Genomic DNA, 16,177 nt, shown 5'->3' on the forward strand with positions numbered 1-16,177 from the left:
CTCCCAAACCACCTGCCCCTGCTTGTGGTCTTACCTCATGCCTGGCAAGGGGGGGATCTGACTGTGTGGTGTGGATGCTGGAGTCGGTGGCTTCAAGTCTCCCCCTTCTGCCATGGAACTACTGGTTGACTGAGGTGTCTGTGGCCCCTGCATAGACCCTGATCCAGCTGTGGACAGAGATGCAGGGTGAGCAGGACAGTGTTTAACTCTCACAGAGACCCATGCCCTGGGATCTCTTCTGAAAAGACTGTTATAAGGCCAAAGCCAGGGTTCTTTAAAGCCTAAATCACCTTCTCCACAGGAAATCTCATCAAGGCCAGGTAATAAAAAAGGGAATTTGAGGGCTCAACAGTGGTCCTTGCTGTTTCACATTAGGAGAATATGAGTGGTATGGCGATGCCATCACCATGCTGCCGATTCCTTGAGTCTCCACCAGATTCCTTGACTATTTTACTCCCCCTCCCCCATACCCCAGGACCCTGCTAACCATGTAATGCTGGTGCACAAGTTTCCATTCAGAGCCCCTGGAATCATGGGTATAAAGGCCCCAAACCAGCAGTGTACATTAGGAACACAGGAGTTCCCATTCTCAAACATCTAGCAGTGTCACCACTCAGGTTCAAATGTTCCTCTAAGCTGATAAGCACAGAATTACCAATAATTAATGTTTCCATTAGTTAACATCCCCTGAAGCAGACATCCCACTGCTTGGTGAGTCACCTCAGGTATTCATTACACCCCCGGAGGTAAACATCAGAGCACACATCTGTTTACACCAACCTTCTAGGAGTCCTGGCCTTCCCGTGCTTGCCCAGGCACCAGCCTCTTCTCAGAAAGGAGGGTGGGCAGAGACACTCCCATCAGAGTGTTGCATTCATATCTCTTCCCCACGTCCTCCTTCCCATTCATTACCATTTCAGCTCCCTAGGGAATTGAGGGCTCTAGTTTGAGCTGCATTCTAAGGTACTGACATCAGTGGGCCAAAGTTCCCAGATAGTCTTGCCTCACTGCTATTCATTAGATTCCCCCACTCCTCTGATGTCCCTCCTCACCAGATGCACGGTGAAAATGAAAACTTAAAAAACTTAAGGGCTACTGTAGACTACCTCTGAAAGGAGTTGCCTCTGCCCACTCTTTAGTGTACCAACTTGTTATGCCCCATGATAGGAAGAGCACGCATCCCTGGAGGCCAGTGCTGAACAAGGAACCTGGACCCTTGGATACTACCCTTGAAGGGTTAGCCTTGGTAGGGCTCACTCAAACCCTACCTGGAGAAGGAGGCTGGATTTTGGGCTGGGACTTCTTGGAATCAGCAGCTGCAAAGATGTCTGGGGGTGGGTCTTCTCCCCGTTCAATCTTGCACTCAAAGGCATAGAGACACTGGATATACTGCTTTTTCAAGGAGCTGGCAGCACTGCTTGAAGTGCCGACATTGAGGTTGGTCGCAAGTTCCCGCCATTTTTTGTTCTTGTTGACCTGCACAACCAACCAAAAGAGTCGGGGTACATCTTCTTGCCCGCAAGTCCCAAACCCCATCAGACTAACAGGTACCCATCTCTTATGGAATCACAATTCTCAGTGAACCACAAAAGTTAACCCTGCTTGATGGACAGTCCACAGTAAACAATAAATTCATGGCTGGCTTTCCTCTACCTTTGGCAGGCTCTATCCACAGACAACTATTAGACAAGGCTAATAGGGCAAATTTCATATCACTGTTAGAGAGAATGGGATTAAGAAGGTATGGTCTTTACACATGTGTACTACTGAAAAATTACGTGCATATCATCAGATCCAACTCCTATTTTAAATGTACCAATAAAAATTAACATTTCATAAAATAGAGATGTGTAGTAATATCAACAGCTTAACTTGCTTTGTCCAACTGGGCGTTTTCACGTCTGATTTCTTTTTTCAGTGTGCGGCTCTTTGCAATTTGACATTCTATTCCACAACTCTCCTGCATCCCAGTGACATAAAACTGTAAGCCCCTTTCCCTCACCAGTCACTGTCCTGACTGCCCAGGTGCTCTAGGCCCTGTGACTTCTTTTGTACCTTCCCAGAAGCCAGCCTACTCTTGCCTCTTTTCCTCAGCCTCAGGACACCGAGATTTCCAATCCCTAGGGTTACTGTTTCTGCTCTAGCCAAGCAGGTCTCCTTCTTCATGAATTCTTATGCTTATTCGCCCACCACATGTGGTAAGTCTGTGGAGATCTCAAGGGCTGAGAATGCTGGCTTTCCAGTCCCAAACCCACAAAGGAAATTCAGTATGTTTGTGATACCTGTTGATTTGATACCAATGATGCTAGAGAGAAGAGTGATAAGGAAGCAAAGAAAAGAACAAACTACATGGAGAAAATGTGACCAGGAAAACTTCTAGAGCAGGGAGATGGTGTTGGCAGGGTACATTCCAGACTCCCATCTCCAGGCCATCTAGGTCAGTCAACTGGAACATGGCCCCTCCTCCTACCTAAACCCTACTAATCCTTTAGAAAAGCTCAGGACTCATCTTTTATCTTCCTGGAGCCCTTACAAACAACTTGTAACAGCAATCTTTCCCCTCTGAACCGTCTTTAAAGTTCAATTATGTCATAGCACCTAAAAGGTTGGGATCCTTCTGCAAACTAAGATAGGCCCTGGCTTTGAGATTCTCTCCTGTACCCTCATCTTAAGTTCAGAAGCCCACTCAATTAAAAGTATGCTCCCCTGCCCTACAAATAGGAGGCCTGTGTATGAGAAACAGTGTACCAGGGAGAATGGCACGAATAAGTCCAGAGTCACCTCAGAAGTCTTTGTGGCTTTGCTTCCCACGCCACTTATATGGCAGTGCGCACGTGTCTTGTTTTGTTTTCCTTTGTGGGGGAGGGAAATAAAGCCTGAAGGGAGAAGGAATTCATAACTGACTGTTGGTTGGCTTTATTCCAATCACTTTCTTTTCTGCTGGTGACAGCTGTTTTCCTCTTCTGATTTAGAAGGTTTGGAATACATCCCTCCCAGCCACGCCTCCCCTGAGCTCAGCCACAAACTCAGAACCAACAGTAGTCTCCTGGTCTAACAAGTACAGTACACACACAGGAGGAAAGTCTGCAAGTCACAGTGTGCTGTTTTGTCAGGGTTGCCTCACCTGTTTGCCTCCTAGGTTAAGTGTAAAACAAAGCTGTGAGGTATTAGGGTAGAGGCTCAGGGTGCTGTTCAGTTCAGAGGTTTGTAGTAGAGGTGAATTCATTAACTTTAGTCTTCCATACAGATAACTAAACACAATCTCCTACCTACATCTCCTTTCACAAACGATTTCTGTTAAATTGCTCCTGAAATCCCATCTTTACTATGAAGTTTCTTAGAAAGGGTCAGCAACTACTCTGGCTGCCCCTATACAATCTTTCAGACCAATTTATGTGGTAGATATCTTTCTGAAATCTTTATTTTTTCTAGCCTTACACAGTATAGCAAGGTACACTGTCCCTACTTCATAGATCAGAAATATTAGGGCTCAGAATGGTTATAATAAACCTTTATCAAGGTCATGTAATAAGTGGCTAAGTCAGGATTCAAAACCAAGCAATTTCTCCAAATCTTGCCCTTGTGTACTAAGCAAGATTGTCTCTCATGGAATCAAAATGCCTACAGACTTTTTCTATCTTTGCAACCCAGTAGGATCCTAGACATATGGTAAACATAATGCTAACACTCATCCTAGCCAGGAAGTCTCAGACTTCTGGGAGCCTGTGCTCTCAGGTCCATCAGTATATGACTCAAAGAGCAGGAGAGGAAAATAACCCTGTGGGATGCATGATGCTAGGTGAAGCCACTCAGTACCTTAAGAGAAGCTTGAGGAAACCACAGGGGAAGCCAAGTGCCAGGCACTCACCTGAGTCAATCCACCAATCTCCTTCACAGACACATAGAGGCGATAGAGGTCCAGAGGTTTCCTACCCACAGCAGGCAGATTTGTCATGCCCATGGCCTTCTCCTCAGTGAAGGCCAGATAACGGTCCACCCACATCTTCCTCTCAGGCTCACCACCCAGCTCATACAACTTGGTGATCTTCTCATTGGTTGTAGTAGAAGAACTGGATTTCTGGAAGGAGCAGGTCAAGATTCTTAGGAACTGGTTAGATCCAAAGCCTATGCTAAGGGTCTTAGAAGTCCCTTAATTAAAGCAGTAACAAAGCCTCTTATTCTGGAATGGTTACTAACGCCTACCCTGCCTTCGTAAAGTTGAAAGACCAAAAGGAAGCTAGACCTTCTTCCTATAAAGAAAGAAAAATACTATATATTATACAATGTGTGCTGTGCTAGATGCCTTTACATATCAGGCATTTATAAATTATCCTCCTCTTAAAAGATAAAGAAGAAGGCACAAGGAGGCCATGCCTAAGATCTCACAGCTTTGAAGTAGCAGGGTTGAGTCAAATCCTTGTCCACCTTACATCGATGTCACTCCCACTTCCACACTACTTACCCAGGAGCCTGCATAACTTTCATAGATGGTTTCAGAGAACTCAATAAACTCTAAATATGATCTTAAGACAATGGGATACACTAAAACAAAAAGAAACTCTACCTCCTCTCAAGAAAGAAAAGGATCTTCCAACTGTTTGGAAGGCTTTGCACAGTATTCTATCCAAAGCAGGAAGATGACTAGAAGGGCCTGGGAGCCAGAGGTGAAGGTCCACAGGAGGTGGTAGCTGTGATTTTTTATTTCCTCTATTTTATAATGTAGGGGAAATAAGGTATGACAAAGGACAGAAAAGTTTCAAATGACTCTAATGCTGAATAGGTCCCCAGTTTGCCACATGGCCCAACAGAGAGCACGCTTAGGACCAACCTATGGGGGGGCTAAGGACTGAAATCCCACCTGCCTCATCTCCCCGATAGAATATAGGGTACCAACCATTCCCGTGGCTCTTAGGATGGTATAGGAAGAGAAGAGCAACTAGGTGTCAATGGTACATACCATCTATCAATGCATAAGGACAGAGGGTACAATTTCACAGAGAATTCTACACTGCAGATCTGACATTTCCTCCATAACAGGCAGCTGTGAGAAGATTATGTTTTATATATCAGAACCCTTAGAATAACTCAAACCTAATTCAGTGAGCTATTATAGTGGGACCCTTCATGATAACAAGAGGAAACAACAACCTTTCTCTGAGACAATCTACTTGGTGTCATAAAAAACGAGAGTCTAATCACCCTCAACTTTTTCCTTTCTATCACTGGAAAGGATGGGACAGAAAGTTGAGGAGTCAAGCTATAAATCATTACTTTGGATTTGGATTCCGTCTTGGGCGTTCCATCAGCTTTGTTGTTCATTTTGGTGGCTGGAGTTAACTTGACATCCCCAAGGCCCATCATCTCTGGGCTGGCTGCCATCCCTACGAAAGAGAGAAAAAAAAATCCTAAGTTTAATAGGTTTGTGACATGAAGATAACTCTGGAAGAAATCCCTGGAGTGAACAATGACTAGAACTTACCTGCTGAATTGTTGGCCATGGTTCCACCCATGGGATATGGAGGTCCCTGAGGGTTGATCATGCCAGCCATACTATTAATCCCTTGTCCATAGGGAGGTCCAGTTCCCATTATGCCGCCTTGATTCATATTGGGGTAACCTGGTGGCCTGAGAAAGAACATGGAAGAGAGGGAGTTAGAGACACTGAGCTTTCAGATTTGGACTTGAGCTAAATATAGGCTTCTGTGAGCCAAGATCATCTAGCTAGGCTTACAAAAATAAAATGTGTACGGGACCCTCAAACGATAATCACAAACTACCTAAATATTTTTATCTTTTACCTCCCACAAAAGGTTCTAAGAGGATTCAAGCCCCAATGGGAGACTATAGGTTAATCTGAAAGGAAACACTCCTTCAGGAATGAAGGCCTACCCTGTCTCTTAAATAGTCTCAGCCTCTAAGGCACCTGGAGAGTCATGTGTGTTTCCATTTAAGAGCCCTCTCTATGCCAAAGAGGACTATATCGCTCAATTTTACCACTCTTTGTTACATCAAATCCCAACTAAACTGGAGCCCTCAACAGTAAAGTACCTGGTGGTGGCAAGGGAGGCTTTGCTTTGCATTCTTGATGGGCCTACTACATACTGTGCTTTTATCATTCTGAAGTACTAACCAAACCCACCTCTTCATAGTTATAGTAAATCACCCTAATCTACCTTGGTTCATCAACATCCCAATACGACCTGTCACTTTAAGAACTGTAGGCACCAAAAATGGAGTACAAGGACAGACCCTCCAAAAACAGAGAAATCAGATCCACTGACATCCATGGCCAACAAAGAAGAGATGAATCTTCAAGTCATTAACCGTATCACATGAGCCTTCTGCACTTTAGCACCAGAGTCAAATGCACAGGGCCACACAGAACAGTAGAAGAAATGGCAAACCATAACCCTACCATTCTTTTATTTCTCATACCACAGATCCAAGTCAAGTGTATCATTAAAAATCCTTTCAGAAACTAAGACACTAGATGACAAAAGAAATGAAGAAACTCTGAAGACTTATTTTTACTAGTCAAAATAACCTGTGCTTTGTGAAGTTCTTTACACATGATATCTGGTGATATGAAATTTGATAACAATTTTCTAGGATGCTTAAGAATCAGAAATTTTGCCCTGACTGATGTGGCCCACTTGGCTGGGGCATTGTACCACAGGTTCGATTCCCAGTCAGGGCACATGTCTGGGTTGCAGGCTCAGTCCCTGGTAGGAGCGTGGGGCATAGAAGAGGCAAGCATGAATGATGCTTGAATCATTCACGCGGGGAATAGCATGAATGATGCTTTTCTCTCTCTAGGAATAAATACATAAAATCTTTTTTTAAAAAGTTGGTGTTTACTATAAAAAAAAAAAAAGAATCTAAACTTTTGTTGTGTTTTCCACTATAAGGAAATCTAGTTTTTAAAGAGCTCTTAATAAAATGCATATTTAACAGGATGACATGGTTTAGGTCCAGAAGTACCTCAATAACCTGAATGATGCCACAATTTATTTCCTTGCACTAACACCCTCTTCACTTGCAAGGCCTTACCTGTTTTGGATAGAGTTGGCAGCAACATGCATGGCGACAGCAGTTTCTTGAGTTTTCCGGTTCATGCCCCCTGGTGGGGGACACATCCCTGACCCAACCTGAGGTGGCATATTGGCCATGTTAGGGCCATATGGCCGGTTGCCCATGGAGGCGTGACTCATTCTCCCTGGAGGGAGTGTGCCATAAGGTGGGATGCCAGGCTGTCCATGCATCTGACCTCCAGCACCCATAGGGTTCATACTTCCAGCCATGCCTGCACTAGGGTAGTTAGCATTGGGCAAGGCATTATAGTTTGGCTGCCTGGGGTAGCCTCCTGGAAGAGGAAGAAGGAAAGAAGATACAGTGACTTGGTTAGTGATTCATTAGCAACTCACTAATACTGCTTAAACTCTCAAGTTCTAAAGATGATAAACAATGGGAATCATTAGAGATTTGGTCTGAAAAGAGACAAATTTCATGGCGGCCTTTACCCCATTAGAAAAAAAAAGGGAAAGGGGAGGGCAAAAGAATATAAAGAGAGGCCGCAATTGTCCCCTCATCTTAAAGACAGCACAGAATAAGACTGACTGGCAGGCAAGGCTGGTTTTAATCTTATCCAAGTCCAACAACTCCCAGAATTCTCTCCTTTCTACATTTTGCCTTCTGTACCATGTTATATGAGAAACATTCAGCTTTAGTTCATTGAGGGCTAATTTTGAAGACAGATCCATTCTACTGGGACTAATTTCCTAAAAGCAAATATAATAAGCAATAAGTATCATTTATTAAGTGCCTTTGCTCAGTGTCTTGAGTTAAACTTTATCCCTGTTGTATAGATGAAAAAGAGGCTCATAGATGTTCAAGAACTTTCCCATGGTGACAGTCCTTCCTCCCCTACTTTAAAGACTGGTCTTGGTGAATTAAAGGCAAAGAACACTCTTATTCTTACATCCCAGAGAGCAGCGTATCAAGTGACTGTTTTCTTGTCTCATCTCTGTGTACTCCTGAGTATATATATACTTACCCTGTGGGCCATACTGACTCCCCTGGGGACCATAGCTCCCCATGGAGTTCTGCTGGTAGGAGCCCATGCCTGTGTGCATCTGTCCTCCAGAAGGCTGACGTGGAGATAAGGCCGAGCCGGGCTGGGGGGAACTGTACTGGGGCATCTGGGGATTCCTCTGCATGTAACCTATTTGTGGGTAGTGCCCATATAGTTATTACTTTAGTACAACGGAACAAATGTTCTCCCTTATCCTAGGACTTCACCATCTACATTTTAGCAACTAATTAAATGAACTCTCTATCTTATTATATAATTGCATGACATTGAAGGCACCCTCCATAGCTATTAGTGCCTCCATAGCTATTAACCAGATCATGACAAATCTTTCTACTAAATGGGGATTTGAAAAGACAAACAGCAATTACACAAAAATAAAATGGAGCAGGATTTAAAGAGTAAAGATTCAGTGCTAAGTTTTAACATCTGCTGACCCAATTAGGCACGATGTATGTGGGGGAATTCATCAAAAGAGAAACATTGAGAAACAAAAGAATGACTGTGGGAGAAACAACACAGTTTTGGAGCTACAACATAGCCAAGCCCAAGCTTAACTTCACAGTTGTTGCTGGGATTGTCCTATGCTTCATGGTCATACAATTCTCCAAAAGCTACTGCACTGGATAATGAAGTGTCAGCCTTAGGCCTCCACCCCTCCCTCAAAGCCCAGGCTCTTACCTCGATCTTGGGCAATGCTTGATGGGTTCATGGAAGGATGTATGATGCTGTCCGACTGGCCACTGGGTGGCCGAGGTGGCATCTGATTGCCTGCTCCAGACAGAGAAAGTAAGCCAATCGTGGCTAAGCCTGGAACTTCTAGCTAGGAGGTCAATTCAGAGCTGGAAATGGCTCCTGGGAAGGCCAAGCACCCCCCAGTATCACATGCATAGAATGTTCCAACCGAGGGGCTCCCATCTCCCTTCTTCAAATGCTAAAGGGAAACTTTGCAGATAGGACCAGAGATGTTTTCTCTGCCAGTGGAACGCTGGGGCTCCTTGATATTGTTGGAAGCCAGTCCCCATTCCCTCTCCCCAAAACCCAGCACTTAAAGGTACCTGGCACTGCAGCAGGCGAGAGTGGTCCTGAGCGAGACTGAGCAACACTGGCGGGAGAGCCAACAGGGGATGGGGAGGGGCCTCGGATGCCAGGCAGGTGAGGGGAAGTATGAGGAGAGAAAGGAGACTGAGCTGGATTACTCTGTTCTCCTTGGCTGCTGGAAATCCCTGATGTGCTCACTCCAGGGCTCAGAGCTCCTTCTGTCCCCATGGGGAGATCGTCTATTGAACCAGACAGATCCTGAAACATACCATACAAAGACATAAGATTAGCAATATTAGGCAGAAAGATTCTTCTTTCAACAATGCTACTGAATGATTAGTATTTTCCTTAAATAACCAAGGGCAAGTACACTGCACACATTATGTTGTCATGATACTATAGTTTATATATGGTAAACTCTCTTAAGGGCCATATAGTCTTCTTCAAGTACAATTACTCAATTCTGTCATCGAGTGCAAAAGCAGTCACAGATAATATACATAAAGTTTTACTGGAATATAGTCCCATACATTTGATTATTTATAAAAACAAGTCACTGGCCCACAATCTTTAGTTTGCTGACCTCTGATCTACCCGCCAGAATTAGATCTAGTACTTTTATCTTCTTTCCCAGTCTCAACTTCCAGTCATGATGGAACAGCATTTCAGTGAGCCTTTAGTGCTTTTCCACTAAGGAACCTTGATAAAACACTGCCAGGATAGTACCAGGAGCCACAAGAGAATGTGAACAAGTAGGGGCAATAATCACAGATCCTCTCTCCATCAGATTATTATAACCTACAATTTACCAAGGACTCACTTTTTCCAAGTTACCATATTTTAAAATATAAGGGGTAGGAGGTGAAAAAGGGATATACTGCACAGGAATATATAAAGCTGGGATGCCTAGGCACGAATAACAGTGGGGAATGCAATAGTATTAATATTATCTCTCTGATTTGATTGATTTGAAGCCAATCTCTCAAACTGTCACTTTCATCAGATGGTAATGGGTCAGCATGGGGGTAGTTGATTAAAAAAAAATTGCCACCATCACCAAGCCTTTATTATATGAAATGTTAAAGGGACTTATCTAAGGAAAAGAAGATGATCAAAATATGAACAATAAAATGATAACAAACTTACAACTATCAACAACTGGACCTAAAAAAAAACAGAAACAAACTAAGCAAACAGCTAGAACAGGTACAGAATCACAGAAATGGAGATCACATGGAGGGTTATCAGTACGGAGTAAGAGGAGAGAGCACGGGGGAACAGGTACAGAGAATAAGAAGCATAAATGATAGGTACAAAATACACAGGTGGTGGTTAATAATAGTATAGGAAATGGAGAAGCCAAAGAACTTATATGTATGACCCATGGACATGAAACTAAGGGTGGGGGGAGGTGCTGATGAGGGGGTGTAGGGCAGAAGGGGAATAAAGGGGAGAAAAAATGGGACAATGTAACAGCATAATCAATAAAATATACTTTAATAAGTAAGCAAGCAAATAAACAAACAAACATGAAAAAAATTGCCCTGGCTGATGTGGCTCAGTGGATTGAGTACCAGACTATGAACCAAAGGGTTGCCGGTCCAATTCCCAGTCTAGGTAGGACACATGGCTGGGTTGGAGACCAGGTCCCTAGTTGGAGGCACGTGAGAGGCAACCACATATTGATGTTTCTCTCCACCTTTTTCTTCCTTCCCCTCTCTAAAAAAAAAATAAATAAAAAATAATAATAATAAACAGCCCTGGCTGATGTGGCTCAGTGGATTGAGCACCAGCCTGTGAACCAAAGGGTTGCTGGTTCAATTCCCGGTCGGGGCACATGCCTGGGTTGTGGGCCAGGTTCCCAATAGTGGGGGTGCTCAAGAGGCAACCACACACTGATGTTTCTGTCCCTCTCTTTCTCCCTCCCTTCCCCCTCCCTAAAAATAAATATATAAAATATTTAATAAATAAACAAATAAAATATTTTTAAAACATTAGAGAAAAAAAGAATTAGTCCTGGCTGGTGTGGCTCAGCAGACTGTGTGCCAGCCTACGAACCAAAGTGTCGCCTGTTCAGTTCCCAGGCAGGGCACATGCCTGGGTTGCAAAGCCAGGTCCCCAGTTGGGGGTATTCAAGAGGCAACCGGTTGACGTATCTTTAACATATTAATGCCTCTCTCCCTCTCTTCCCAACTCTCTAAAAATAAATAAATAAAATCTAAAACAAAAACAAAACCCCAAACAATTAGAACCAGCATGTTGGAATAGGAAGGGACAAAGAATTTACATCAATATTAACAGTAAATACCATTTGAGCATCTACGATGTGCCAGGCACTTATAGAGTTACTTAATTTTCTACAATTCTTGGGAGTACATACTTCTACCACTAATATGTTGAAGATGAGCAAGCTCATGCTCAGACAGATTGGGTTGTGTGCCCAAGTCATCCAGCAAGTAAATGGCAGAAACTAGATTTTGATCCCAAGTCTGCTGAACTCCAGAGCCTATGTTCCTTATCTCTCTGTTATGCCGATACTATATGAACTAAGGAAAAAGCACCACACCCCAGCTGGGAGACCAAGGCCCAGCTCTTGGTACTTATCAGTGGTGACCTTGGACAAGTCGGCAACAAACCAGGCTTTGGTTTCCTTACTTATCCAACAAGAGGACTGGATAAATCTGAGTTTGTGACACCTCTGAGGCATATTCATGAAACTCCACCTGGTACTATATGGTCAGGGTCATATGAAATATACAATACCAGTGGCAATACCCTGGAATTAGAGATACGGCAACACACAAGCAGTATAAGATGTAAGACGTACCCTTTAGTCCCCGTGGCTAATCACAAGTTAATGTTTTCATTGGGAAATGGGAGGGAGTTATAAGGGTAGACTCCAAAAGAAGTCCCACTCTATCTACATGAACAGATATTGCTCTGAACTCCATGTCCTTTTATTGCACAGGACACACCTCTGCTTTCTACCCTACAAAAAGCCAGTTTTTCAAGTCTTTTGTACCACAAAAAGCCGGATGTCTGGCTGTTGAGTCAGATCTCAATGTGCTTAATAAGTTTGGCTTTCCACAACATACTCATCACAGACAAAATTCAATCAATCCTAGCCCCAATACTCCCTAGTGGGGAGGTCACCTTTAACATTTCAGGACTCAGGTTCTCAGTTCTCTCAAAAGGTTCCACCTAACAGTTACCTTCTAGGACTACTGAAAGAATTATAGCACTGTCTCCTAAATGGAAAGATCTGTTTCTCTGGGTTTGCTCTCCTCCAAGTATAATCCTGCTAAGAGATGGGAGGTGAAGATCAGCTCACTCAGTGCCCTGCCAGTTCCAAGGAAGCAACAGGGCCAGGGAGGATTTCCTCACGTGTTTCCAATGTGTTTCATGCATTTTATTGCTCATCTACCATGTAGATCAAAAGCACTGGAGCAGGTCCAACTATTTCACACAGAATCTCACACTCCAGGCTGGCTACAGCCCTGAAAGCCTTCGTTTCTTCACTTGAAATACTGCCCAATGTTATTTTGGGATGTGACCTGATAGAGAAAGCCCATAGGGACTCTATGACGATAACTGTTCCAGCTGTGATTGGTTGCCCAGTCCCAGCAAGTGCCAGCATGGGTTTGTCAGGCTCTACAGACAAACAGAACCCGGCAGCTAACACCTTCTCTTTACACCACAACAAAACCATGCCCTAAATTACACAGTCCATACCACACTGAGGGGTGTGTGTACGGGGCGGCATGGTGTGCAGGGACGGGTTTGCTAGAGCTCTCACCAGAAGGCCTGCAAGTTCCAACATGAATTGGCTGCCTCATGAAGAACATTTTCAAGCAGGAAGATACCAGTTCAGGGTTAGATGAGAGGGGTTTAAACAATCTCCCAACAGAGCCTCAAGAGGATGACATCAGTTCATTTTGCTGAGCAGATTAAATAACATCAACAGGCAAATCTGAAGACCAGGCTCAAGGCAATGCTCAGATTCAGCTTTTTCTCATAAATTTGGCGGAATCTTTGGGAAATGGAGCTTTTGCAAACCCCCAGATGGGGTTCTTGTATTCTTTCATTTGTGAAGAGCTTTTGCCAAGTTTGCTAACTACTGGCAGGGAAACCAAACCACCCACCAAGAGAGCCAGGTAAATCCTACGCACATGCTTGTAGTAAGTTTGTATGTATGTATTTGTGTGGTAGGAACCTTCCAATTCAACCATACTCACTTATATGATGATCCTTGAATGAAAAGTCCAAACACACAGCTTGAAATGATCAAATCTGCACTAACAATTTGTCAAGTATTTTCCTAGCCTAACAGATTCATGGCCATGGCAGGAGGCTGCTTCCATGCTGGAGAATGGGAAGAAATCCTTAAGAACACAGAAAGGCTGGGAAACCTAACACTTAAGAAAGGCAGATGGTAGAAAAGGAGGCAACAGCTTTGACAAACTTCAAGACAAACTTAATGACATGGGAATTACTTAAGGCACCTAAGATTTTGGGAGACCTCGTTTTTCCATAAAGCCTTCCTTAAGCAACATATTTGTTAAGGGTCAGGTGGAGAAGTGGCTACCCTCTCTATCAAACACTTCTAAAAAATATTCAGTACAATAAAGTGTCGGTTGTGGGTTCTCTGGGTCCCCACCCCACCCCAGTCTTTGCTAAATAGAAGGAAGGGTGCTCTAATGCACCCCACATTGGTAGGGGCTCCAGGGTTTAAAATTGCTGCACTGACCCAATGAGTGGTCTCAGCCATCCCTGCCTAGAGAGCACACTAGCTTGTGCTGGCTTAAAAGCCAAGAACAAATCAACACACAGAATAGGCTGCTTCTTGCCGCTGGTGGTAATTCTACATCAGGGGTTAAGCAGGTAGTTAAGGAAGGGGAAAGAAAAGATGCAGAAGCTGATACCATCCTTTTAGCTTAAGATTGTTCAATAAGTGCCATCTCTTGCCTCAACTACACTCACTGTTTGGAATAGCAGAAATCACTCCAGGAAAGGTTCAGATAACTCTATTTCCTAAGCCCTAATCCCAAGTTTCCAACCCCCCTCCCCCCCACCAAAGCCCCTCTTCTCTTTTTCTACAACAGGCTATTGTTCTGGGGATAATGGATCATTTCTTTCTGGTATCTCCTGGCTGCCTGGTGAGGATACACGGCTGAGAAAGCTCAGACTCTTCTTGTCTTCAGAATTTCTAGGGCCCCGCCTCCAAGAGAAAAATCCCCTTTATATGCACATCAGAATGCTCAAACAAAGCTCTGGAAGACCAAATTTCCAAATTCAAAGGATGGTGAAAAGAGGAATAGAGCAAGTCCTTTTGTGTCTCCCTCTCAAAGGGAAGCAGAGCTGACATAAATATTTTGACTACCATGTATTCAACCCTAAAGTAAAAGATTAACTCACATTTTGTTCTCACAATCATCTCCTGATGTATATATCAATCCTATTTTTGCCCTGGCTGGTGTGGCTCAGTGGATTGAGTACCAGCCTGTGAACCAAAGGGTTGTTGGTTCAATTCCCAGTCAGAGCACATGCCTGGCTTGCAGGCCAGGTCCCCAGTAGGAGGTGTGCAAGAGGCAACCACACACTGATGTTTCTCTTCCTCTCTTTTCTCCCTCCCTCTAGAAAATTAAAATTTTAAAAAAAATAAACAAACCATTTTTACATAGAAGCAGGAAGCCCAGAAGTTACATGACTTTCCCAAGGACAGAGGGCTATTAGGAGAACTGAGGTCCAAACCCATAGTCCTGTGATTCCAAAGCCTGCACACTCTTTCCATCATAAGGTGGAACCTTGCCACTATCAAAGGTGCCATGTTCCAAGATCAGGCATCAACTTGTCTCCAAACATGCTCAGTGATTAGCTACATAACTCTAACTGGCTAACCTTACTAGGCCTCACTTAGATCTTCTGTAAAAAGAAAGACTAAAACTAGATAATCCAACTCTACAACGCTATGTATTCCTTTCTTAGCCATCTTCCTATAAACCACTCTTGCTTTCTAACCCTTCTTTCATGTTTACTTCAAATCGGTCCTTTCACTTTAACTGTTAATTTACACTAAAGAAAATGTAGGTGTAACTTTCTCTGGGTCCTTAGGAAGGGCACTTAATGTACAGAGGTGAGTGGAGAGGAATGTTAGAATCTAGGGAGACAAGCAGGAAATTAAGTCCCAGGAAGGTAGGTATCTAGTCTTCACTGGTTTTCATACTGAATAGGCCCCAATCCTATTAAGCACAAGGGTGTGGCCCAAAGAGAGACATTAAATATCCCTGACCTCTAGGTGGCCTCATCCCAGGCAATTTAAAAACCTCATGCTTTCCTCCTCACCAAGCCCTGCAAATACCCTTCCAAACTTCAGGATGATCAGGTCTTTTTTTTTTTAGGGTCTCTATGTCCCAAACTACAAGATGGGAAAGCTCCTCTCTGAGGGCAAAAGCCAAGTAAGCTTTACTCTTCTGCCCATAGACACACTCCAACAATGGGGAAACAGAGCTCTCCTCTATCACAGCAGTGTGACCCATTTCCCAGCCAAGGAAGAGAAATGGATGGGAAAACCAACTGCTTGAAGTTGCACATTAGGTGCAACAACTGTAGACTAAAATAATTTTTTGCCTTGGGAATTCCAAAGACAAGAACAGCCTTGTGATGGCAAAGCCTCCATAGCCATAGTACAACTTCCTTTGCTCCTCAACCCACAAGCAAGGCCCTCCCAAGGCTCCTCTAGACCCAGTGTTACAGGACTCATGGCACCATGCTGAATTTGCCCTTTTTGCCACTAGCCTGTGGGACCAGAGCAGGACCAGGCTATATTCTTCTATTACTAGTGACCAGAAAAATGTTAGGCACACAAAAGACAAAATGCCTGATGTTACTGAACCAATAATCTACTCTAAAGCATTCTTTTTAGACCCAATCTCTTTCCTTTGATCATCAGTCCCCCAACCCAATCCTGCACCTTAACTCTAGACCTCCACATTGAGGGAGGTACTCTTGGGGGATGACATCAAGGGAACCGACTGTTGTCTAATACTG

General features: G+C 43.8%; 1 protein-coding gene across 3 annotated transcripts in view; it reads right to left on the reverse strand.

Annotated features, from left to right (window-relative positions):
• ARID1A (AT-rich interaction domain 1A) overlaps positions 1-16,177 on the reverse strand; it is a 69,254-nt gene that overhangs the window by 8,099 nt on the left and 44,978 nt on the right. For all 3 annotated transcript variants that reach the window (XM_037135928.2, XM_037135927.2, XM_037135926.2), the window contains exons 5-13: positions 9,148-9,388; positions 8,771-8,860; positions 8,054-8,221; positions 7,051-7,363; positions 5,480-5,625; positions 5,272-5,381; positions 3,869-4,078; positions 1,269-1,476; positions 35-167 (exon numbers count right to left, since the gene is read on the reverse strand). In XM_037135928.2, the coding sequence (XP_036991823.1) occupies positions 35-167; positions 1,269-1,476; positions 3,869-4,078; positions 5,272-5,381; positions 5,480-5,625; positions 7,051-7,363; positions 8,054-8,221; positions 8,771-8,860; positions 9,148-9,388 (1,619 nt within the window). The remainder of the gene's footprint in view (positions 1-34; positions 168-1,268; positions 1,477-3,868; positions 4,079-5,271; positions 5,382-5,479; positions 5,626-7,050; positions 7,364-8,053; positions 8,222-8,770; positions 8,861-9,147; positions 9,389-16,177) is intronic.

Source organism: Artibeus jamaicensis, unplaced genomic scaffold (genome assembly GCF_021234435.1).
Source record: "Artibeus jamaicensis isolate MK-2021 breed Jamaican fruit bat unplaced genomic scaffold, CSHL_Jam_final scaffold_847, whole genome shotgun sequence".
Taxonomy (NCBI): domain Eukaryota; kingdom Metazoa; phylum Chordata; class Mammalia; order Chiroptera; family Phyllostomidae; genus Artibeus; species Artibeus jamaicensis.